Source organism: Daphnia magna, linkage group LG6 (genome assembly GCF_020631705.1).
Source record: "Daphnia magna isolate NIES linkage group LG6, ASM2063170v1.1, whole genome shotgun sequence".
Lineage (NCBI taxonomy): Eukaryota > Metazoa > Arthropoda > Branchiopoda > Diplostraca > Daphniidae > Daphnia > Daphnia magna.
The window spans coordinates 1,884,205-1,909,991 of record NC_059187.1 but is presented as its reverse complement, the minus strand read 5'-3'; the positions used below and the strand labels follow the sequence as shown (position 1 = coordinate 1,909,991).

Below are 25,787 nucleotides of genomic sequence, written 5' to 3'. Positions count from 1 at the left end.
TAAGGGTTCAAATCCCAAAAGAGTCAATATAATTACTACAACAATCATCAGATAAAGTTTACTGAAATTCTTGTAAATACTTAAATTAATCTTAGACTATGAGATCTCTCGGCATAATATACCAATGGTTAAATCCCGTCGTAAAGCGTTCAAGTAACTTTATACCCGTTCACGCCAAAAAATTCAAAAATAACAATTTATTAGAATTCCATAATTTGTGAATCATTCTGTTTAACAGAAATCCATTTATCCTTCACGGGATTCGAACCCAAGGTATAGAGTACTTCGGTCAACCGCTCTACCATTGAGCTATAAGACATATTGTGTTAAAATCTAAGTCTTCAACACATTAAAGTAACTGTGCAAAGTTGTACATAGGGGATCAAATACCAATGGGGGGGATATAGGGGGGGTTGCCAGGATGGTATCGCATCGGCCTAGCAACTCCAAGGTCCGTGGTTCGATTCCTACCGAGGTTCCCGATGTACAGGGCTTCCGATCTTCCCAGGACTCCACCTTCCACGTCTGCAAGTCGGGTCGAGAAACTTTCCCCATTACGAAGTAATGGGACGGATATTTTGGCAACGGCTAACATAGTATCCAATAACAAATTTTAATAAATTACTCATTTTGATTTATCAGTGTAAATGATTGAGATGTTACATGAACACTTTACAATGGATTTTAACCATTGGCATTCTCTGACGAGATATCTCATTCATATTGCTATCATTATTCATATCATATTGCACATCCATATTAAATGGTTTTAGGATTGTAATATATTTCCTATCAATTTCCACTGTTGTTTATTTACTACAACTCATTTGATTTAGTTGAGATTCGAACCCTTAACCTTCAGCGTACTATGCCGGTGCTTTACCACTGAGCTATAAGTCTTATATACAATATCAAAGGATTTTCGTCTTTATTGAGTGCAACCAATTTGGACTTAGAATAATTTTTGTAGCATGATTTAAGTTATTCCCTATTAGCGTGTCCACAATAAATCAGTATAATAGAAACATATATGAAATCGTTTTAGTTAAGACATTTTGTCTGCCTCCTGACGGGCTTTGAACCCAAGAGCTTTCGATCCATACACCAGCGTTTTACCACAGAGCTATAATCCTTGCAAACATATTTTTCAGGTTAGCATATAGATATACGAGCTATAAAAATTACCTTTATTATCTTTTCGAGCCTTCTTATATTAGTGCTATATTAAATATAACTCATGGCTCAATGGTTGAGCATCGGCAATGCACGCCGAAAGTTTCGGGATCGATACCCGTGAGAGTTAAATTAAAATCTATGATAATATTCCAATTCATATGTTAAACGATATGTACTAAAATTTAATACTAAATTATACTACAAAATAAAACTAAGGTAAATTAGAGATTAAAATATGTAAAACAGCAAACTACCAACTTCAGGATTGGAATTACGTAGGCGGTAATTCAAAGGCATCTACACATCAGTGGCCATCTCAGCAGTGTTAAAATTCCAATCCTTAAAAGAAAAAATTGTAAAGGTCAGAAATGTATAGAATGTGTACAATGTATACAAAGAAAATATGAAAGACAAGTTTTTTAAATTTAATGTAAAACAAAATTTGTATTGACAATTCTCCACATAATGAAACATTTTGCAACTTTTAAAAGGCAAAATAACCATTTCAAAAGTTGCTGTCAACCAAGGCAGGGGGAGACACTGCCTCAATTGACTCACCGGGGAGATTACCCAGTGCTTGGCTAAGAGAAGCCGGAAGAAGAGCTGAAGATTTGGAACATTTTTACAGGAGCGATTAACCTTTAGTTCGGATTTGTGGGTAGCGACATAGCCCTCCATTAGCATTTCATCGAACTATGAGGACCCCCACGTCCCCTTTCCGGCCAGAGCCCTCCAAACCTCGATATATGTTGTTTTTATATATACCGTACAGTAGGGGCATGACCCCCTACGGGCTTATTATGAGTCAAGGGGAAACGGGGCTTCAGAAAAGAAGGGAGCCCATATATGCACTTCAATTTGTCTTAAGTAAAATACCGTAACATGAGACAACGTTAATAAAACATGGATATTTCCAATCGCGCTCCCAATTACCATCCATTGTTTCGGCACCCAGCCTCAGTCAAAATCCTATTCCAATTCAGTATGATTCGTACTCTACATTAAAGAAATAAACACAAGTTAGTATTAAATTTTTGCTGATACATCTACTTAATACAGTGAAGTTCTTTCTAGAATTTTTCTTTCGATTTAGTACCAGGACATTGTGGGATTTAGAATAAATATCCTGTCTACTTTGGTACGTGGAGAGCTGCCGTAAGGGAATAGACAATTTTGACGATAGCAGATGTTAGCGCCCTCCGCCTGCCAGGGATAACGAAATCTATTTTTTCCGCCTGGAACCCACAAAGAAAATAGATGTTACATTTACATCAGTACAATTCTTGCTTTTCAGTGCATGAACTTTACTAACCTCAAACAGTTGATTCCAATTTTCAATTTAAAAACCTAGAATATCAACTACTAGTTGCAAGACGAGTTGATAAACATTTGTGGCTAAAACTTTTGTTGCACTTAGGGTCAGCCTGTACTATTTCTTCATCGACATAATTGTAGTAGACAGGAGCCGACACAATTACAACACGGAATAATGAAATCAATTGGAAAGGAGAAGATTTAGGGGCGACGGATGATACATTCTGCTTTTCTAGACACACATAAATATATAAGTTAACATATAATTATATATACATAAAATTTGACTAAAAAAACACGTCGGTCAATTCTAAATGGGTTTTCTTTCTTTCCCACTTTCTAATGGAAAAAGTAAGAAAAAAAAAGAAAATTTCTCCTTTTTGCCTCTGATTACTCACATGCGCAAATAAAGTCTTTTCAAGGGTAATCATCTCATAGTCAACACATTCTTCCCCTAATTTTTGATCATTATTTTCTTTTCGTCTTCTCGTCTTTTTGCAAACATGTTCAGCAATCCGCGAATTGAACGGCAGAACTCTGTTGCTGTTCCAGTCCAGGCCGCTATCCACAAATATGGGCTCACCGTTCTTCAAACTGAGGGCAGTCAGGCCCGTTTCTTGTTAATACGAGTACATGTTCAAGTGCGGCTCCTGGCCTGGTCGCTGGCTGTATCGCGGCGCCCCTTCAAACCCCATGTGAATGGGTGACGGATATGAATGTTGGGAGGCAGTGTGAAATTGGTTTAAACTTGGATGCCAATGTCCTCCATCGCCCGGCTGGCTTTGGCTGCTTAATTGGTGGTGAAGATGGCCGTATTGTGATGCTGATGCTAAAGGGAAATCAATGGCCGACTGTCACTATTGGAACAAAATTATTCGCGATTGACGTCACTGCTGTTCTGACAAGCGACAACGATCTTCGTCGCTTAAATTCGACACGTATTGCAAGACCGTCGGGCCTCGTTACAATGATTTTGTTGGTTGTTGCTGCACGGGCAGAAATCGCCACCGCCACAACCAGCATTGCGTTCAATCTCATCGTAAACAAGATCAGAAACCATTCTACTTTCCTGTTTTTCGTTTCTTCGGCCAACGTTTAGCGGATACCTCTAGCTTGTCTCAGGTCAGTCTTCATGTAGCTGTTATTCCACGGCGAAGCGGAGCAGCTGTCCTTGTTAGAGCTCCTTAAATGCTGTCGGTTGTTATGGGCTAAGTGGAGCAAAAGGTTTGCGTTTGTCTCGGAATCCGTCGCAAGTCGCAACTAGTGTGATGGTAGCTAAGAAGAGTCCGTCGTCGTCAAAGTACCTGGCAACGGATGAACTTTCACCCAAAACCAATAATTAATTTCTGGATTGGCTACTTGTCGGCGAAAAATGATTGGATATCCATTCCAGTTCAGCTAGACCTCTTCATTTGATGTGGAGGACATACTAAATTGGCGTAAGCCCTCAATAGTTGACTGGGAACGTGTGAAAGATCAGCAGCAAATACCGGGGCGCAAATTCACTTGTGCTAATATCATCGTTATTCCCGTATGTCGACTGTTGTTGAAAGTAACTTGACAAATCCTGCACCAAACGGATTGAACGATATGTGAAATCTAATAGCAAACAAGAGATCTCATTGAAAATGTACTACATATTCTAATTACTATCAATTAACTCATCTTGTTATGGAAGGATGATGAATATCATACCATGAAATCGTATAATATCTGCCTCCTAATATCAACACTTCCAGTAAATGAAGAAATGCACCAATAGCTAGTAGATAAACCCAGGTAGAAGATTCAAGGTGGTGAGGTGTCTAAGGCTCATTTTCTTTTCACTAGTCAGCAGAAGGTGCACAAATAGAACATTATTAAGAGGCTGAGCCATTAAGGAACTCAAAAGCCAAAAGAGAGAACTGGCTGGAGCCATACTTCAAATGACTGACCATACTTTCAAAATACCTTTAACACTTTTACGGCTGACGTAAGCTCTGGAGAACTTCCAAGATCCGCCTCTACAGTGAGAGCTGATGTCATCAGCTCACAAACTGATTTTGCTTGCTGAGTGATATGGTTCTAGCATTTAAAACAAGTGAATAAAAATGATTAAAACAATTATGCTGAATTTTGTTGAGAAGGATAAGCAGATACCTGTGAGAGATGAAGATGTTGACTGTCAGTAGCATGCCAAATTCCAACAGAAGATTAAACACCAAAATCCTTCCTTCCAGGGTAACCCAACAATATTTGTTCTTATATGCCTTATTTTCTCTTCTTTGAAAATGAGTTTGTTAGCATTTGCAAACAGGCATATAAGCTATCAATGCTATTGGTTTTTCTTCACTTAGCATCTATCTAAATTCATGAAAATAAACATCATATTTCCATCTTTTGGTCACTGTTCTAATGTTTTTGTTATTCTGATCATTCTGTAAGAAAAAACTTGCAATATCATACCAGAATTCCATCATACCAATTCCAGAACAGATTGTGGTTATTGAATTGCCCCATTATACTTAAAAAGAATTCCAACCAGAAATGAGCCAAGTCTCTTCAACCAAGTAAACAAAGAGGTAATCAGACCTTTGCAAAGACAAATGTAAAATGATACACATGATGCAAGGGCAAGACAGTCTGAGAGACTGCCCCAAAAGTGCTTAGGTTGGCATTCCCTTGCCAGTTGCCTAAGAAATAACTAAAAAGAAAAAACAGAAAAAAAAGAAAAAACAACATGTTACCAGGTAACTGCTTCCCCGACATTCTAACTTGATATCCAAATGTGCTATCAAATTTAGAACTGACAATCAATCATGTGAGAACTTCATGTAAATTAGTTAGAGGTGTATGTGTTCAATATGATCCTTTCCCGTAGAAAAAAAAAATTGAAAAAATGAAGATAAAATTAATGGATGTAGTTGTGATACCAGTTTGAAAAGGGTAATGATGTAAGTTACATATTTATTACTTCAGGAAGTCAAATTGAGTATCAAAAGAATCCAGGTTTCCCATAAGGCTGAGCTCAAAATTCTATAATAGTCTGCTGTATAGAATCAATTACTAAAAGAAAATTGAAACTTTTTAACTCAGAAATCAGGACAACTAGAATAATCTTGACCAATTTAACTTCTCTGGATTTTATTAATCTCGACAACATTTCATTTTACATGTGATACTTACGTATTGAGCTACAAAACTCTCGCCACGTGTGCTTTCACGCACACTTACCAGATATCAGAGAACACAGGAGGATCGAGAATTCGAGAGTTCGAGACTTATCACACCACCGGGGCACCGGAGACCGGACCACCCCTTTGGAGATTTTAGGAAGCAAATGCCAATTTTAAGGAAGCGCCTAATCATTCTTGAAGGTCAAGTTGTATTTTTGAAGCTATTTCGTATTATAACAAAAGTATAATTTTAAAATACGAAATCAGAAGTATATTGATATTTGATAAATTTAAATATTCAAATGGTTTTTTTATAGTTTATAGAAATTTTAAGAACCAGCACATCATAATGCGGCAACAGCGCGTTTCTTGTTTACAGACCGGCTAGACTTTGACTTGACAGACGTCGGAATTTAACTTACTTCTCGAGTCAAAGCTGATAATTTTTATTAGTCTTAGTCCATACCTTACCTTCGGTTTATTGTTATATCGCAATCTAGCATGTCTGAAACAACTGGAAAAGTAAAGGATTGATCTATTTGTATTGTTTAAATAATTCCTTGTAAATATTAGACTAGTATAAATTAAGAAATCTTGTAGTATGGTTATTATAAAAAGAAGAATGGAGAGAAATCCTTCCAAGTTACTCTTACCTTTGCACATGATATTAGATGATCAGCTGCCGTGCTGCTGTTGCCTGGGCAGCAAAGGAACCCCTTAGCCTTGAAACGGTTGAAGTGGCACCACCTCAAGCTGGAGAAGTCCGTATTAAGATTGTGGCAACTGGTGTCTGCCATACAGATGCTTACACTTTAGATGGTCATGATCCTGAAGGAATCTTCCCTTGCATTCTTGGTCATGAAGGTGGTGGAATTGTAGAGAGTGTTGGAGAAGGAGTGACATCTGTTTCTCCTGGTATATCTAGATTCAGCCTCATTCTTGGATAGTTATCAGATCTTCATAACTATACACTTATTTTTTAGGAGATCATGTAATTCCCCTTTACACCCCACAGTGCTATGAATGCAAATTCTGCAAATCTTCCAAGACAAATCTTTGTGTTAAAATTCGGGGTACCCAGGTAAGTTATATTCATCAATAATCAGTATAAATGTGATGTGGATGTCTTACCTGTGTAGGGTAAAGGAGTAATGCCCGATGGAACAACTCGTTTTAAATGTAAAGGCAAAGATGTTTTTCACTTCATGGGATGTTCTACATTTTCCGAATACACAGTCTGCGCCGAGATTTCAGTTGCCAAGGTAATCCTAGAACGTCAGTATTTTTTACTTGAAACGTTAGCTTAATATTTTACAAAGTTTAACTTTATGTCTAGGTGAATAGTGTTGCACCCCTTGAAAAGGTCTGTCTTTTAGGATGTGGCATTTCGACTGGATATGGAGCAGCTTTGAACACCGCTGGAGTGGAACCTGGCTCAACGGTAGCGATTTGGGGATTAGGTTAGTTTTAACCATCAAAGGTAGGCTTAGCAATTTCTGTCAAATTGCTGAGCGTCAACCTAACCTAAAAATTTACGCTGACGTTGGAATATTTACCTAACTGCCATTTCTTCGTAGGTGCTGTTGGTTTGGCCGTTGCCATGGGATGTCAGCAAGCTGGTGCTAGCCGAATTATCGGTGTCGACATCAATCCAGCAAAGTTTGAATTCGGTAGTCAAACTTACCTAACAATTTGAGGTGAAAGCATAACTTGATGTTATTATTTTATGATATTTAGCCAAGAAGTTTGGGGTTACGGAATTCGTCAACCCTAAAGATCACGAGAAGCCGATTCAAACCGTGCTGATAGAAATGTCTGATGGTGGAGTCGACTATTCTTTTGAGTGTATTGGAAACGTGGCGTGCATGGTACACATTTTTGAAACAGATTTTTCCTGAATCATTTCTTAACAATAACCAACCTATGATTAAAGAGAGCTGCATTAGAGTCTTGCCATAGAGGTTGGGGAGTTTCTGTTATTATCGGAGTTGCGGCATCCGGACAAGAAATTTCGACACGACCTTTTCAATTAGTTACTGGTCGTGTCTGGAAGGGAACAGCTTTCGGAGGTAAAATTTAGCGTTCGTCATTTAATGGCCTATTTTAACTTGGCATTTGAGGGAATTAGGTTGGAAGTCTCGTGACAGTGTTCCTCGTCTCGTTGAGGATTACATGAATAAAAAAGTTAAAGTAGATGAATTTGTTTCTCATGATGTTCCTTTCGAGGAGATCAACAATGCGTTCCACTTGATGCATTCTGGTCAAAGGTAAGGCGATTGTGATTTAAACATGTTTATGTACATTTGATGGTTAACTGGTTGTACTTGTTCTGCATAGCATCCGTTCGGTGGTTCATTTTTAACAATCGAGGAAATCAGACGAAATCCGCCTCCAAGTCTCAAGCTTAAAAAAATCTAGTACTGGTTAATGTTTACTCTGGGTTACATGTGTATATCAATACAAATATTCTAACAAATTCGAAGTAAAATGTTGTCTTTGATAAGCTTTCTTCGTTTTTCATGTTCACAACTTCTCAGTAAAGCGATTTTTATAGAAAGAAAATACTTATAAAAGTCTCAGTCTAGTAAGCTTTTAAATTGACGTATCTTGTCCAATGTTTCTCGATTTCGAAGGGAACTATTGAACATAATCATTGAAAAAAACAAACTCAATTTTTACATTATTAGGCCAACGAAATCTTCATAAGAAACTTAAATGATAGTCATACTGGTGCATAAAAAAGGTATCAAACTAAGCCTACTAGGGAATGCTACCCAATCTCGAATTTTAGGGAGGGAAAAACATGAAACGAACGACATGACTCCCTTTAGACTCTACATACCTCATTATCGGTTACCTTTTCAGCATTTCCATCAGAAAAATACAGACGTAAAGTCATGCACGCATCGAGTGAAAAATCCAACAATGAGTCAAACGGTAGGAAAATCTGCTCTACTAAATTTTGTTAGACGGCCAGCTTGTAGTACTTATATGTTTCCTATTAATAAGCAAATTAGACATTCAATTACAGAAGCAGATTCTTTTAACTTAGCCTAAGCTAACGTGACAAGAAATCCTAAGAGGTAAAAAAAATAAGGGGGAATCAATTGCCTTTTTTTCAAACCACGTGGCAATCCTTTACCACGGCATCGACTGCTGACTCAACTGGTTAAGAATTTTGGTACGACCTTGTGATTGACAAATGAGAATTTTCTATTTTCCAACTGAGAAACAACGGTGATGTGGGCCTGTGGTTTCGTCCCGATATGGTTTCTGAAAAATATAAGATAACAAGAAAGTGTCAGAGGTAGTTTTCTTTCTTCTTTTTCCTCCCTTTTCAGATGGTTTAGCATGCATACTATTCCCAAGCAATTTTCAAAGTGATGCAAGTCTGCCAAAAAAAACAGGAGGAATAACCAACAGAACTGGGTTTTTTACCAATCTAGTTTGGTTCTTAAGTCATTTGCATTTTCACAACTATTACTTTTTAGACTGACATGGGTGTTTTTGAGGCAAGTGTATGAGTCAGTATTCCGTGAATTGCTTGGAGTGATGACATGTCAAGACTGGCAGCTTATTTGCAATCTAAATCAATTTAAACTAGTTTGGGGTCCTGTCATAAAACTTATTTGCCTTGAAAAGTTCCATGTAGCTTTTACATATTGGTTACACCTTTTGAATAGTTCACTGCTGTTCATAAAACATGGGAAAATGTCAATCCCGCAAACAAATACTTAAATAATAGCACTGGACAACGATACAGATTTTAAAAACTACGGAAAGGAATGTTGTATTATTACCTTTTAGATTCCATGGCGTCAAGTCCAGAAACCGTCATTTTAACAGTCTTCGAGAAAACATCTCGAGTTAATGAGTTTTGTTTATAAATAGTTCGTGTCTGTCGTCTGCTGGCACCACCATAAAAAAGAGAAAACCGTCTGAATACGAAGATCCAAAATAATTCCAAGGCCAATGACATTGGTGCTGTGCGTGACACTTTGAGTGTAAAAAATAAATAGAAAATAAAATAAAATAAAGAATCTAAAACTGTCCAGTGATCAGTCAACCGAACACAGGATTTGTTTCTTGTTCTTTTTTAAGTTCTATGTATTTCGAGTGTTATGGAAAGTCAGGAACGAGAGCAATACAAGAGGCCTCCCCTATAGCAGTAATTAAAGAAAAAAAACGAAATATTACAAATGTTTATACGAGTTTTTCATCTACACACACAACCGTGTAAAAATGGCTTCAAGCTGGCAAGGACTCGAACAGACGGGGAGCGACTTTTCTTTTTCAATTTTCGGCATCAACTACATTAAAGAAAAAAAGAAAATCTGTTTGCATAAAAAAAAAAAAGCGACACAAAAGATCACTTATCATTTTGCATCACTCATAAAAACTGAAAAGAGAATTCAATAAGCGAATTACAAACAATATATTCGCTCTACAAGAAAAAGATGTGTATATAATACCCTAGTATATAATATAGGGGGGGGGGCGGAAGGAGAAAACATTTCCAACGAAAAGAATACAGCCCTCCAAAATGTCGGTCACGCGTGACTAGTCCAGTAATATTCCATCATCATCAAATTTCGCGGGAGCCCTAACGATTTCACGAGGTTCACAACAAGACAGAAGACTGTTTCCATTTTCTTTTCGTCTGCTTGTTTTCTTTTTTTTTCGCCATCTCTCTCTGCTTTTTTTTGACACGATTCCAGCACGGCATATGTATACAAGCAACAGACATAGATATACAATGTGAGATTGCTCCACAGACCTCTTATTCCGCCCCTTTTCTCTTATAATAATCGTACAGAAGAAAGAATACGTTTCTTAATCTTTTCGTATCACTTCTGGACACGTCCACAGAGGGGGAAAGAAAATGTTTTTTGATATCACGTATTCGATTGCAAAATACCGCCGCAAGTAATTGTAAAAGAAAATAAAGGCACCAACGATAATATTTACGGGCGAGGGGCACACAGTTCAAATATAGCAAGATTTTAAAAAAATAATAATAATAAGGAAGGAAGAAGAAAAATATCAGGCAGAGGAAAGAAAAAGCCGATAGCGGAAGCACGTCAAATATTTCCGGGATAAATTTTGTTTTTGTTTTTTTTCTTTTCTTTTTTGTGTCGTATCTAAATTTTGCAATCAAAAAATCAACTAGCTCCCAACGGCACAAGTCAAGCATGTGGTGTTGTCTTTGTTCTGCAAATATGTCTGTTAAGAAGAAAAACATTGTCATTCGTGATCGAACATAAATGACCGTGACCAAAAATCAGGGCGGAACCCAATAAAGGAAGGAAGGCAAAATGAATAAGGAAAAAATAGTTTAACGGGTATTTTCTTTCTTTTCAAATATTTTCCTTGTTTCATTTTAGCATGGGACTTTTATTTTTCTTAATCTAGAAAAGAAAAAAAAAAATTGTTCTTTTTGTTGCATTACTGTTTAATCTGATAGGGGGGGCGGGGGAAGAAATAATTCGATTTATCCTCGATGCATCCAAAATATGACAAGAAAAAGAATAGCGTTTAAAGTGTAATCAAAATATTTTGTGTGGATCGTTTGATTCGTTCGAAAGAGGCGTGGAAATTTCATAAACGAAGCGAAGGAATTGAAAGGGATTTTAGGGGGAGAAGAAGAAAAAGAGAGAGACTTCCATCACGCACGGTCGTTAAAGAGACTTTTAACGCACGGTAGTCATCAGGATAGACACTGAGGAGGGGAAGGGATTTCCGTTTCGTGCTTTCCGTCGTCTTTCTTTTCTCAGACACACACACACACACACACAAAATCCCGCATGAAGAATCACCTTCGTCTCGCTTTCTCTGTCTCTGTTTTCCATTTTTATATCACAGCAGTGACTTGGTACCGCGCGCAGAACAATCGCGTACATTCACACACACACACACACACAAACCACACAACACAAACGACAAAATTCGGAGAGGGCAAAATAGAAAACCCAATAAGATTAAATTTGTTTTTTAAAAAATAGATTGGAATTCGGAAAGGAAGCGACAAAAAATCAGTAAACACCCAGTGCTACGCGGATCGATAAACAAACAGAAAAAAAAAAAAATATATATATTTTGATGGTAGGAAAAGAAATTAATGACATGCTTGCCATTCGTTAATTTGGTTTTGACGAAAAAAAAAAAATAATAATTAATAACCTTTAAAAAAAATTAAAGTGTAATCTTACATCCCTTATTTAATTACTTGTTTTTATGTGTTTGTTGGGCGAAGGGTAAAATTAAAGAAAACTGAACTGACTTTCTTTTATCTCACGCTGCCTCCCCCTTCCCAACTAATAAATCTATTTACTTGTTTTTTTGTTTTCGTTTTTAGGGCGAAGAAGATCTGCTATCTTTGGAGCTGAGTCTTAGCGGTGGGGAACGCAGGGGACTGCCGGCCGGAGTGTTAAAACTAAAACCGGCCATTGCCGACGTCGATGCCGACGAGCAAGACGAAGAGGAAGATGCTGCTGCTGCTGCTGCTGCTGCTGTGCTGGCCAAAAGCGGCACTGACGGCGGGGAACCGATGACTGAAGACAGGGAGTTGGGTTGAATGTTGATCGGGTGGCTGGAAGCTCTGCCCATGTGGTTGAAACAGGGTCCGCCCGACTGTTGTGCAACAGAGGCCGAACTGGCAGACGTATGAGGAACATACGGCAGATGGATGGGAGAGAAGATGGACTGTTGGCCGCAGAGACTCGACATAGAGCTGGTGGACGGCACGGGCGACAAGACACCACCGAAAGGCCGGCCGAAACTCAGTCCTGCCAAGCACAATGGAAGCTAGACTGCCTTCCTGATTTTTCATTTCCCATAACAACTAAACAAAATTCAACTTAAAATTTAAATGTAAAGGTACAAGAAGCCTCCGATATTCAAAAATAAAGATAGAAAAGCTTATAGGGAAAGGAAGTAGTGATTGATTTTGCGTACTGGTGTTAACTACCGGTAATCAAGCCCAAGCAAAAAAAAAATTAAAAATAACAAAGGAATAAGCCAGAGGAGAGATTCCGAGAATTATTTGGAAACGAATAATTAATGTTTATGTGTCACCCATTATGGTCTTGGAACGCTTCCTCATCAACGGCACGCGAAATCAAATTCGGATCGCGTTCAAAAACGATCCACCGAAAGTAACACGGATTTTTGTTTTGGCTTTACCGCAAGGATTAAAGGGATCAGGTTGGTGGTGTAAAGATACCAGCAGTTTGAGTCAGCGAATGATGTTGTTGTTGTTGCTGCTGCTGTTGTTGAAGACTGGCGGCAGCGCCTCCATTAGCGCCGGCCCTCAGTTGATTCAGCGTCGGCGCTTTCTCAACACCTTCTCCTCCGGCTTTTTTACTCTTCTCCGCTCCAGGTTTACTGCCCAAATCTTGAACGAGTCGCAGCAAATCGTCGGTGAAGGTTTTCGTCTGACGCGTCGGCGTTCCAGGAGACGAACTGCGCGTCGGATTGGGGACTGGACCACTGGCCCCATTAGCAGCGGCTGTTGCGTTGCTGTTCTGCGTGGGCAAACCACGCCCTTCTCCGAAATCGGGATTACAACTGGCACCTGGAGAAGGTGTCCTGGAACCTTCTGTGGCTTCTTGTCGCTGCAAAGGATGTGGCTGTGATTGTTGCTGAACAGCTGACTGCTGTTTCCTCCGGGCGTGGAAAGCAGCCAATTCTTCTTCGTGCTTCCGGATCAAAGCTTTCTTTTCCTGTTCGTGACGCAACAACAATTCCCTCAATTCTGGATCTTTGTTAGCTTCTTCCGGCAGTCCGCTAGCGGCTGTCCGTTGTTTCTCGTCAACCAGACTGACGCAAAAGCGCGAGATTCGACGCTCACCAGGTGGAACCGGTGGAGGAAGTGATAATTTGCGTTGCTGCTGCGGTTGCTGGGCAACGCTAAGCTCAGGCTCCGTTTGGCTGCTCTTCTGCTCTTTGGTGGTGGTGGTAGGTGCGGAAGCTACTGGAGTCACCGATGGTCCAACACTAACCGGAATCGGTTTAATCACAGTCTTATCCGGAGGGGCTTCGTCAACAACTTCAGGTGGATTGCTCGCAGTTGCTGGCTGGACAACCGGATTCGCTGCGCTGGATGCTACTGTTGCCAACGCTTCCGTCGGACAAGGATTCAAAGCTTCTTTGGCTTTCAGCAACGATGGAGGATGACCGGGTCCCTGCGAATGTAATTTGGACAACTCCGAATGCAAATCGTGGATGTCGATGGTAGACGGCAAAACTTTGCGCTGTTGTTGTTGAGCTGGCCTGTTGTTCTCTGTCGCTTGATCCACCTGATCGACAACCACCGAAGGGTGAAAAACGGGTTCCAGCAAAGGTGTACCTTCCTTGGTGGATGACGAAGGAGACGGAAGTTGTTGCGTGGATTCGGGCGAGTAATTCTGATGCTGTTGCTGCAGATGAGCGGAAGGATTCGGATTGTTATTGGTCATGGATAGCGAAGCCAATTTATGCTGTAGGTCCATCAAGTACGTATCCATCGTGGGGCAAGTTTGCGGGGTAGGTGGTTGCGATGTCGGCAAACTGTTACCTGCGGCAGGCCGCGATCCAGCGGCATTCGCCTCGGCAATGCAAAGTTTCAATGGGACGGAGGCGGTGCTGACACCCATGGATTGATCGCCGGAAGCATTGTTGTTATTGGGAACACGTGCTGGACTGCTACATCGGCTCGTCGCGTAGATACCATTCGATGTGATGTTGATGCTCAAAGCGACCGTCACAAAAGCGGCACCTAAATCATTTCCGGCCACGTTTGCGGCAGCGCACGGAGCTGTTTGACCGACGGGCATGTTGGACTCTTGTCCGACGACCACTGGAGGCAATTCGCATTTTTGAATAGCTCCCGCAGGCAAATCAGTTGGAAGAAGCTCCGAAGTAACTGCCAGAGCCGGAATCGGCGTTGCTGCGGGCGGTGTCGGTAACGGCGCGTCTAAAACAGTTGATTGAGCGGCAGGTGCTGCTGGATCCAAAACGGGCAAAGGAGCGGAAATGGTTTTGACCAAGAATCGTGATACCTTGCGAACCTGTAAAAATTATCGAGACCACAAGAAATAAAACAAACAATTAAATTTCTATAGATAAACAAAAGAAGTTTGGAAGAAACCTGGAACTTGGTAAAAAAAAACAAACAACAAACAAACGATAGATAATCAAAATGACGTTAAAAAAGACAATTAACTAAGCTACAAATAAAAAGCTTTTAATTTTTTTTTTTGCGATAAAAGGCGCTAATGAATTAAATACCTTGGGCGTTACTGTTTCAGTGGGTTCAACTAACCCACCGACAGGAGGAGGAGCTGCGTCAGCAGGGGCGGGTGTTGGATGAGAAGCGATTGTGGGAAATTGAGGAGCGGGAATGGCTACGACTGGCGGAGTAGCACCGTCTACGGTGACAGCTATGCCAGGATTAGAAATACTAAGCGGGGCAAGGTTGGGTGGTTGTGTTGTTTGGGATTGAGTAGTAGCAAGCGCAGCTGAGACTGCAGAGACGGCCGAGTCGGTCGGTGCCGTGTGACATACATCGCTGCCATCCAAACTGGCTGAACGCGAATGAAGATGCAATCCGGCCGCTAGAGGGACAGCCGAAGCCACGACTGGAAGGGTTGGAGCAGCGACTGCTTGCTGGACATCACCTAACGATCCTTGCGGACCTTTGCTATTTGTATCGACACTGTCGACAGAACCGGTGGCAACGCTGGATGCGGCTGTCGTCGTAGTTCCTGTTCGGTTGGGCGAGAGCGAATCAGCAGCTGGCTTCGCTGGAGGTAAAGAAACGACAGGTAGGACATCTGGATTCTCTTTCAACTGTCGCAGAATATCCTCCACCTAAATGTAATAATAATTAATTGTTTGAATATTCAAAATATTCAAAATGTAAAATAAATACCTGTTCGATGAATATGTCAGCGTGCTGTTCGCTCAGCAGACGATGTTTGATCAGATTGTTGGCCACATCGGCCGGAACCGTGTCAGCCTGATCGAATTTGAATGTCACCGTCTCCTGTTTCATCGTCTCCACCTGACATTCGACCACGGAACCCTGGACACTCAAAACAGAAAGTCGAGGGCCACGTTCAGCCGTCCGGCGACGTTTATTGGTCAACCGACGGCCGAGACGCTTCTCACCTGCCGTCACGGTGGCGTTACTGCCGCTAGCGGCGCTAGCAGTAGCGCTGGCAGCTGAGGCAACCGTGTCGACCGATTCGGCTGCGGATGATTCACCGCACGAGTCGGTCGTGTACACGTCGCTACAACAGCATTGCGCCACAGGCTCTGGGGTACCAGAACGATTGATTGCCGGCACCGAATCATTGACAACGGCTTGCAAAACTGGGTTTTGCAATTGCATGTCCACCACAGCGGCGGCTATTTGCGATTCCCCTTGAGTCACTTGGCCCGGATGGGAATCTAATTTCTCCAGGAGGTAGGCGGTTGACGCCGCTTCCAGTTGTTGTTGACAAAGGCCAGACTGCTTGCGGACGAGTTCGGGCTGCACGGGTTGAACGTATGCCGGTTGCTGTTCCAGCGTTGGCTGAGGCAATTGGTACGTGGCTGGAACGTACTGATCGACAGGGTGAGGTGCTGCTTGGATGTACGCGGGCTGTTCCATGTGTTGCAGCTGATGAATCGGCTGCTGTTGAAGATAGGCTGTTTGATCAACAATTGGCTGGCCAACGGGTTGAACAACATTCGGTTGAATGATGGCCGATTGCGTCAGCGGCACCTGCTGGATGACTGGTGGTGGAGGAAGGTAGGTTGGTTGCTCCGATACACATTGCTGGATCGGTTGCTGAGCGTACGTTGTCTGATCAACAATTTGGTGGCCAACTTGCTGGACGTATGCCATCTGATCTTGAGTTTGCTGGATCGGTTGCTGGGCAACTGAGTGTTGAGGAACCGTCTGTTGGATGTACGCCATCTGATCTTGAGATTGTTGCATCACTTGGGGTACAGATTGATGGATGTACGCCATCTGATCCTGAGTCTGTTGCATCGGTTGCTGGGCAACTTGCGGCAATGCCTGCGGGATGTAGGCCATTTGTTCTTGAGTTGGCTGCGGGTAATTGGAAGGATCCACCACCTGCTGGACTGCAGATTGCTGAACGTACGACATCTGCTCTTGCGCAGGTTGGATTGAAGGTTGAACAGGAGGCAGATGGATATAGGCTGCCTGTTCGACGGGTTGCTGGACCATCTGCTGAATGGGTTGTTGCAGATAAACAACCTGTTGGGCATACTGCGGAGCTGTCACTTGCTGTTGCTGGACAGGGAACGCCATGGACTCGGCAGCGGCGCAATGGACTTGCGCCTGATCGATCGGTTGTTGTTGCACGTAGTTCACCATCTGACGGACGGGCTGTTGTTGCTGAGGAACCGACTGAGCGTAAGGTTGAGCTTCCGTCGTTTGGTATTGGCTGTAAGTTTGTTGTTGCGGCTGTTGCTGGAAGACGGGCAATTCTGCCGGAACGAAATACTGAGCAGGCACTTCTGCGGATTGCTGTTGTTGGTAGTGCTGTTGTTGCTGCGGTTGCGTGAAACCCTGGTGCTCCATTTGCTGGGCAGACGCCATGGGTTGATTCAACAAATGTTGTTGATGCTGCAAGAGTTGTTGCTGGATCTGCACCGTTTGCTGCTGCTGGATTTGTTGATTCACTTGCTGCAGCTGCTGTTGTTGTTGCTGGATCTGCTGATTGACCTGGTGTAGCGTTTGCTGCTGCTGGTGGATTTGGTTCTGTATCGCCTGGACCGTCAATTGTTGTTGGTTAGCTGCCACTTGCTGTGGAATCAAATGTTGTTGTTGTTGGATAACGTGCTGTTGTTGAATGACGTGCTGCTGCGGCGGAGTAACCAAACCTGTAGCCATAGCTAAAGGCAATTGCTGATTCGGCAACATTGGCTGTTGTTGTTGCTGCTGCATCAATGGCTGTGGCACAGGAGCAGGTTGCTGCTGTTGTTGTTGCTGCTGCTGCTGTTGGATCGACATGGTCTGATCCTACGGAAAACAGCCAATCACAGAGTTAAAAATCAAATGCATCAATTCAAATTAAACGTTCAATTACCATAGGAGTAGCTTGCGGCTGCTGGATGACTGGTTGTTGGATGACCGGCTGCTGAATCACTGGCTGCACCACCTGAGGGGGAGGTTGTACAACAACTACAGTCGGCGCTTGCTGTTGGGAAGCAACGTGATTCTGTCTCCGAATCTCTTCGCGTTCATCCCGTTCCTTGATCAATTGCTGCACTTGACTTCTCAGCAGTTTGGCCAGCACTTTGACATCCTCCTCCATCAGGATGCCGTCCGAATGCTTTGCAATGCAAAAAAAGAGAAACGACGCATTAAGTCAGTGACGTAACTTTGAAAGAAACAAATAACCGTAAATTGGCGATAGCCTAAAAGACGGCAGGCGAAATCGGTGCACGTGATAAACGAACGAAACCAACCATATCCTGGGCGAGTTTGTCGGCATCGTCCGTCACCACGTTGAACTCGAACTGGATGGCCTCGTTCTCCTTGTGCTTGTCGCGCCTTTTCTTTGGATCGAGGACGCGCAACCGGAATTGGACACTTTCACTGGTGCTGGCCACCGCCTCGTCGCGCGACACCACTTCCACCTTCAGACCAGTTTCTTCGGCAAAGAACTCGGTATCGTTTAATAAATCCTTGACACTCGGTCTATATATTTTTTTTTTTTGCAAAACAAAACACCCAATGACGAAAGAATATTAGAAATTCTAAATCCATCCCAATGAGAAACGAAAACGAAAATAAAAAAAATGTGACGCACCTTTCGTCCTTGCGCAGACGCGTGCAACGGTCGATAATATCACGAATCTCACTGCTCTCGACCTTATCGAAACTCTGTGGTCGCACTCCCTGCATGTCATAAAAATACACATTCAAGAAGTTAATTCATGTCGGATGGAAGGGAAGCGAAAATCCCTCTGGGAATTGTAAAATAGAGGGGGAGAGAGAGAGAGAGACATGAGGAACATGAAAACAGATGGGACGGTATCCAATAAAGACTTACGCTGATGACTTTCTTATAGATCTGAGCCGGTCCCATGCATTCGCTGTACGGGTACTCGCTGGTGGCCATTTCCAGCATGCACATGCCAAAAGCGTAGACGTCAACGCCTTCGTCATAGTGCTCTTCATACATTTCGGGAGCCATGAATTCAGGAGTGCCAATCACTGATTTGGCAAACGAGCGATTCTTCAACGTGGCTAACCCCAAGTCGCCTATTTTCACGCAGCCAGTCGTACCCGTGATAAAGATGTTGTCACACTATCACGCGCCAAGCGGGAAAAAAAAAGAAAATGTAAGAGTCAGCAAAAAAAAAAAAACCAAATTGACAGCATTTTTAAAAGGATTACCTTCAAATCACGATGGATGATGTTGGGCGTTCTCGAGTGCAAGAAATAAAGGCCTTTGAGGATCTGACGGCACCATGACTTGAGTACTTTCAGATTAATTTTTTTGAAACGCCTCAGATACCTGTGTTTGTTTGTTTTTATTCAATTTTTAACTGAATATGAGATTGACAGTTAAAAATCGTATGTACGTTTTGAGTGTTCCAGATGTCATGAGTTCAGTGACGAGGACGATATACTTGCGCTTGGTCAGAGCCACTTCCCAATAGTCGTAGAATCTCACAATGTTGGGATGCTGTAGACCTTTGAGCATCTCAGCCTCTTCGCGAAATCTTTGCCTCTCGGATTTGTTCAACTTCTTCTCCTGCAAATAGACAATAGAACAACAAAATTAAAACACCGTGAGCGTGTGTGTAGAATGTTGCCAAAGTCTCGCGTTGGCAAATAGCCGATCTGCCAAGTGCACATCTTCAGGTTCAAGTTGTTTATTCATGATGACGCAACAGGCAACAAGATACAACTATATTCGCTGCTACAGTCATGCGTGTTCAACCGGCCATATAGACCAGAATTTTCGCAACGGATGACGTATCGAAAAAAAAATTAAAATTAAGAACCTGCACAAAACTTTCTAGCATCCAAAGAACTGGAAAGGACTGGCGCCAACGCAATCAAGCGGTACACTTTCTCTTAAAGTCTGAGAGCGGCGCAGATTATGAAACTCGATAAACGGGAAATGATTCTAGAAGGACGTGTGATGGGAGTAAAGAAAGCATCACTTGATCCTATTGTTAGAGCTTCAATTGCTTTTTCCCCTCGCATGATTTTCTTTTTTATCATATCGATCGAATGACGCAGATAAAATGCGCTCTAGCCCAAATTGCGAACTCGACGCAAGGCTGAACGTTGGCGAATGCCCTTCGCCAAAAAAACGGGCAAAGTATAAACAGGATTACGTCCGCGCGTGTGTGTTGTTTAAGCGCATGCGACAGGAAATGACCGATTGAGCGAGACGAGGAATAAAACCGGAAGAAAAAGGAAGGAATTGAACCTGAAATTCTATCTGACGCAGAGCATGTGCAGCACTGCAGGCACTAAAGGATGTGCCAAAACACACAAAAAAAAAACCACCTGACTCATAGTTATGAGAACAAAACACCTTGACACGCATTCCTTAATCTAAATAATTAATTTACTACACACAATGACTACCAATGCATGCTGCTGCTGCTGCTAACAGTGTCTATTTAAGGGGTATGAACCTTGGGGTGCAAAAAAAGAGTGAAGAAAAAGCCCACATGACATCATTCAAACGGAAACGTGAGATGGTAATCAATCTTTTTCGTGCAGGACCCGAATTTAGTTTGCTTCGTTCGAGCCTCTCCTACTCTGCCCGTCTTTGGTATCGGCTGAATGAAAGTTGACCCCCAAACGAATCGGATAAGGAACGACCTGGCAGTGTGTCGCGTCAGCATAAAAAGGAAAATTAAATATGATACCCATCGGTGTGATTACAACTACGCACACACAGACACGAAAAAAACAAGCTTATTGCTATCGCGAATTACGTGAATAAACAATTCAGTTTTCGACGGTCAAGGTTGATGCGAGTTCACACAGGAAAACAAAAACAAATCGCATTGTGCGGGATGAAGAAGACATTAAAACTTATGCATGCTCATCTCATGGAATGCAGCTCATCGTTAGGAAACGGAATTCAATGGCGCAATCGAACAAGCGGACACAATCGTGATAATGCTGCGCAATTTTTCATGACTGTATTCAATCCATTTTGTCGCTTGTTTTACGTAATGTATCAATGACGTCATCCGCTAGACGACAGTATGTCGATAAGAATGTCAACATTCTTGTGCTTCCACAATCGAACATTCAAAATGACCCTCCTTGAACTGGCTTTTATCGGTTACTCACGCAAAGTTATCAATCGTCACAAAGAGAAATGTTAATTGAATGAACAAAACTCTCCGTGTTTTATCGCTGTGCGGATGTTCGATTCACCAAACGTTGCCGAAATAAGATAAAAACATACGTCAAGGACGACGGTAAGTCAAACACGTCTTGCATGTGCGTTAAACGCCTCGTGTCGGTAATAACAAACAACAATTGAAATGATAGAGAAAAAAAGGAGAGGATGCGAATCTAACGAAACAAAAATTGCTGAGCATTCAATTTCACGCGAGGTCTCGATCGCATTTCATTAACAATAACAAGAATTAATTTATCATTTTTCACGGAAAAACAGGACGTTATTTAAATCAAAAAAAAAAACCTCAATTCTACATATTCGTCCTATAAAAGCTGAAATTCGCCTTGAAGATGAAGCAACAACGGAATTGACATTGATGTGTGAGGAATGCGAGGAACCAACCTACCTACCCACTTTCATCAATGCAAAGCCTCGTTCGGTATGTTTGACGCAGCCCGTGAAAACATGAAAACACACGCCAATACGCAGTAACATAGATCGGGAACAGGAGGAAGGGGAAAAAAAAACATGTCAGTGGTATGTGATGTTAAAAAAAAAAAAACACGAAAGACAAATCAAGCGAATTAAGCCAATCCGTCCAAACATCCTTTCGTTACGAATCCAATCAAGCGATTTAAATAGAAGAAGAAAAAAATTTACTTCTTTGTTTTCTCTTCGTCTATCAGAAAAGGAGAAGATTTCGTGAAGGGAAAAAACCCAAAGAGAAGGGGAAGGAGCGCAAAAATTCGGGAAAATGCGGTCAATGTCAGGACCGCAGGCGGGTTTTCTCCTTAGTGCGCGTTGCAGTGGTGGGCACGACATGGTACCGCCATCGTACGTACTTAATCTTTTCCACGTTTAATATTTACTAAGATCAATTCCATTTTTTGCGACTACTAGCGGGAAGGAGAATAGAGGACGTCATCAGACGGTACAAATGAGCCGTTTCCTTTACTTAAAACCTACAATTTGATTCGGCCAAAAGTAAAGTCATCGGAGACGGACACGGCCATAACTCGAGAGCCAAGTACATCACACACACGTACAAATGAATTGATCCTTTTCCTGGTTATTGACCAATCGATCTCGGTTCTACTTTCCAGCATCAAATACGTTCACCGCTTATTACAATCATTTGATGTAACCTCAGCATCAAAGCAAAACCAAGTAGCGCGGGAGTGAGGATGATTGCGAAGAGGCACACGGGAAAAAAAAAAAAAAAGAAGTAGAACTCCCGCATAAGATTAAGTCACTTCGTGGTCGTTGTCTGTCTGGCTTTGCTGGATCGATTCAGGACACAGACAAGGCGACACGGTACCTTCTCTGTCCTACAGACTTATTTTGGTTCAATTTTTGCTGTCGGCTTCATTTCCAAATGAACCGACTTTTGGCCAGAGCCAAAAAAAAACAGACTACACAGCAGGAAAAAAACAAAACGAGTTTGTCATGGGCCTGTCTCGGAGTATTTACCAAGTACAAAACAAAACAAAAAATGGACAAACGGTACTCTTTTAGAAAGACCACAGCTATTGGAATGAGTGAGAAAGAGACACAATAAAAACGGACCAAAAAGCCAAGGACGACCTTGGTATAGAAGTGGAAAAGAGAAATAATGAAAAACACACGAGGAGAACTTGAGGAAGAAGAAGAAGAAGAACAATAAAACGAAGAACTCTAACCAGAGGCCTTCAGGAGTTGTTCTAACACTGGAGCGATTATTTGAGATAGAGCGAGCAGAAGACGCCAACAACCTAAGAAAAATGTCTTGTTTTTTTTTTTTAAACGCGTGTCGTTATCGACGCCTATCAGGTTCAGTTTTGAGTTCTCTTCAAAAACATTGAAAATTCTTTAAGTCAAGAGACGAAAGCTTGGAGCGATCCTAACTGACTACCCCACCCACAAAAATAACTCATTTGAAAATAGACAACAACAAAAAAGTCTTTTTGGAACCGGGAAGAAAATGCGAAGGGCATCGATGTGCATCCAAGGCCGCTAGACGCTGGTGGTAGACACTTAAAAACATGAACCAACCCTTTCGACCACGTCATAACGAGACGACGAGTCAGTCGTTTGAATTTTTTATTTAATACGAGGAGGAGTAGCCGGAAGTGAGACAACCCAGGAAAACTGTGATGGATCGTCTATTCTGATCCGTGACAAAGGTCGACAACTTTTCCGAACGACGTTGCAATGGCAAAAGTTTCACATTACCCGGTTTCGTGTTTCTTTCTATCTCTCTTTTTTTCCCCCTTTACTGGATTGGACAATAAACCTACAATCGATAGTCGGCTAAGTTTTACCTGCAGTTCGCACCAGGCGACCGAAACTCCCGTTTGCGTGTCAAGCCCTCGATAGACGGTCTTGAAACTGCCACGACCAATTTCCTCCTCGAATTTGAGGAAACGTTCGTCCGGTGACGTGGCCACTGCCTGTTCTTCGTTGTCTTCAGTTGCGTGAGTCTCATCACTCTCCTCCTCTTTCTCGTGACCGTTTTCCCGATGACCACCTCCAATTGGTGGCGGATCCGTTTTGGTAATCGTTTCGAGGCTGTTCTTCTTCTCGTTTTCCTCTTTAATTTCGGGCTGCGTTTGAAGAGTGACAGGCTCCAACTCAGTTGACTTGATTTGACTGGTGACTGGCTCAGAGTCTTGGTCAGTTGATTCTTGATGGCAAAGCGTCTTTGAGATGGAGAGGTTTATCAGATCTGTGGCCAATTTACTGCTGGCTGGTGCGATCTCCTCTGCTTTATTGGAAGATGCTGGGCTTGACTCTGACATACTGCTCTGCCTCTTCACTTTGTTGAGAATACCAACTCTGGGTCTGGTTGAAACAGTGTGTGATGGGATTTTGGAAACCTTGGTGGTATGCACAACTTTGACTTGACGGTTGAGGGCTTCCACACTTTTTGAAGGCCCAGGCTTTCCAGGAATAGTAGAAGGTGGGGGCCAAGACTGCTCCATCCTACTTAATGGAGTATTGTTGGATTGTGTGTTGTTGGCGGACCTGGGTGAAACGGAAGCCAGGTGTTCTCTGCTGTTGGTCTTGATCGGGGGCCTGGAAGCAGAATTTCTGTTGTGGAGGAAGCTGCTGCTGCTGCGTGAAGGGCTCTGACTGGGGCTTCTGCCTCCCAATACCAGCTTATGGCTTGGTTCATCATACTGGCATTGAGTCTGGAAGACATTTCTTATGGTGTTGTTCATCTGACGAGTGTGAGTAGAGGGGCCCAATATTTCCCCAAGTCCTTTTTCAGACTCTTCTCTTGCTTTTGTGGCTATCCTATTAGGCATGATAGCTTTAGTTCTCGGCATCTTGATGGCACTATGCACAGGCTGCTTTCTCACTAAGCACTAAATCAAGAAAAGGAGCACACAATGATTGTTATAGTGGGTTGTAAATTCGAAGTCGTTCTGCATAGTCTTTTTTTACTATAGCGAGGGAAGGAAGTGGGCAGAATTCCACGAAAACGTCAAAACACAAACAAAATATTTCACTAACGAACGGAAGCTCACTCATACCACTTACTTCGTGGATTACGGCATCGAAACTGTAACTTGCAATGTTTCCAGTTGGTCCATTTATCAGATTGTGTTTTTACGTGTGACGACGGAAAATTTCGACCATGGACACACACAACTCCACCTCTTTTTTTTTTTTTTTTCGTCTCTCTCTCACTAGCTTTACGTACAGTTCTCACAGAGGCAAACAGCCAAGTGCTCCTGCCCTCACGAATGTCTGTACCTTTACCCAGTCTCCCACAGTCTGCTTTAGCACCAGACGGCAGTAAAAGCACATAGATAAAAATGTGTCGGTTTCAGATTTAGCCAGTCGCGACCTCAACGCCATCTAACGGTCGTAGAACATAGCAGATGTCCTTGAAGAAGAAATTGTCCCTGGGGCTGCCCTGGGGGGTTGGAAAAATAAGCGGAAACGTCTCGATTTCCAGGGAAAAATAAATAAAAACTAATCAGATAATAACCGGTACTGTCTGGTCGATAAATAACGGATCAAAGGTTTCAGACTCAATCATGAACACCAAAACAATAAAGGAAAGAAAAGTGTTTTGCTTTGTTTTTTTGGTGGTCTCTTGGGGTGGCCGCACAGACTTCCGCGAAAAACTTTTAATTTTTCCTCCCGAGCGCGATATGCGGATTGTACAGCTCCAGCCATCACCTTGAGTGTTCCAATTCAAGGTTTTTGTTGTTTTTCCCTATGCGCCAAAATATGCGTTTGCGTTGACTCTCAAGTGCATATATCCCCGGTATTATTGGCGTTTGGCGTTACGTCACGCGTGCAAATAGATGAGAGGATTGATTGTCGCTAGCCAAGGTCATCGCAAAAACAATTTTGCTTCTTGCTACGTGCACACCAACAAAAACCGATTGGCCAAAATAAACGACATAGCCTCACGGCCTCGCGAAATACCAAATACTCAGTCTTCCGTTGAATCACCAACGGCTTGTCTGAATACAGAAAACATTTCGCCGAATCCCCCCTTCTCTCATTAAACAATAAGCCATACTCACGGTCCTCTATTAGTAACAAAACATTCACACTTTTTCTTAAAGATAGCTACACAGCTGCCCGTCACTGCATCTCGACGGAGTAAAGTGCCATTCCGATTCCAGTAGTCTACACACACACGCCAGTCGGGCGGGCGCCAGATGTAGACGACTGGCAATGGCTTGTTGTGTCAATAATAACGACCCTTTTTTTTTCTCAAGTCCCCAGGATCAGGTGACTGACGAACTATGGAACGATA

The 25,787-nt window shown here is 42.3% G+C and overlaps 2 protein-coding genes and 1 long non-coding RNA gene across 21 annotated transcripts; 1 reads left to right on the top strand and 2 right to left on the bottom strand.

Moving 5' to 3' along the window:
* Nucleotides 1-1,912: 1,912 nt before the first annotated feature.
* Nucleotides 1,913-5,810, bottom strand: LOC116925470. 18 transcript variants are annotated; one of them, XR_006648223.1, is made up of 10 exons: nt 5,403-5,798; nt 5,217-5,339; nt 4,936-5,173; nt 4,630-4,833; nt 4,441-4,554; nt 4,186-4,316; nt 3,850-4,057; nt 2,489-3,794; nt 2,273-2,411; nt 1,913-2,172 (listed from the first exon to the last, which is right to left on the bottom strand). It is a non-coding gene; the product is annotated as an uncharacterized LOC116925470 (long non-coding RNA). The 18 variants fall into 18 exon arrangements; XR_006648225.1 differs by lacking the exon at nt 1,913-2,172 and having other exon boundaries at nt 2,178-2,411; nt 5,403-5,535; nt 5,656-5,808; XR_006648227.1 differs by lacking the exon at nt 1,913-2,172 and having other exon boundaries at nt 2,178-2,411; nt 5,444-5,535; nt 5,656-5,807.
* Nucleotides 5,811-6,005: 195 nt separating this feature from the next.
* Nucleotides 6,006-8,121, top strand: LOC116925441 (alcohol dehydrogenase class-3). Its single transcript, XM_032932153.2, has 10 exons — nt 6,006-6,167; nt 6,317-6,560; nt 6,629-6,726; nt 6,785-6,907; nt 6,982-7,105; nt 7,223-7,315; nt 7,383-7,513; nt 7,579-7,714; nt 7,774-7,912; nt 7,983-8,121. The coding sequence occupies exons 1-10, from the start codon at nt 6,147-6,149 to the stop codon at nt 8,005-8,007; spliced, it is 1,134 nt and encodes a 377-aa protein (XP_032788044.2). The 5' UTR covers nt 6,006-6,146; the 3' UTR covers nt 8,008-8,121.
* Nucleotides 8,122-9,734: 1,613 nt separating this feature from the next.
* On the bottom strand, nt 9,735-24,780 carry LOC116925406 (serine/threonine-protein kinase WNK3). 2 transcript variants are annotated; one of them, XM_045175425.1, is made up of 12 exons: nt 24,551-24,780; nt 23,329-24,375; nt 19,233-19,405; nt 19,045-19,165; nt 18,698-18,955; nt 18,455-18,543; nt 18,111-18,342; nt 17,729-17,974; nt 15,556-17,661; nt 14,913-15,494; nt 12,868-14,692; nt 9,735-12,430 (listed from the first exon to the last, which is right to left on the bottom strand). In XM_045175425.1, exons 2-12 carry the CDS (start codon nt 24,334-24,336, stop codon nt 11,997-11,999), a joined length of 7,074 nt encoding a protein of 2,357 aa, XP_045031360.1. In that variant the 5' UTR covers nt 24,337-24,375; nt 24,551-24,780; the 3' UTR covers nt 9,735-11,996. The 2 variants fall into 2 exon arrangements, with proteins under 2 accessions (XP_045031360.1, XP_045031361.1); XM_045175426.1 differs by having other exon boundaries at nt 15,189-15,494; nt 23,329-24,780.
* Nucleotides 24,781-25,787: the final 1,007 nt, after the last annotated feature.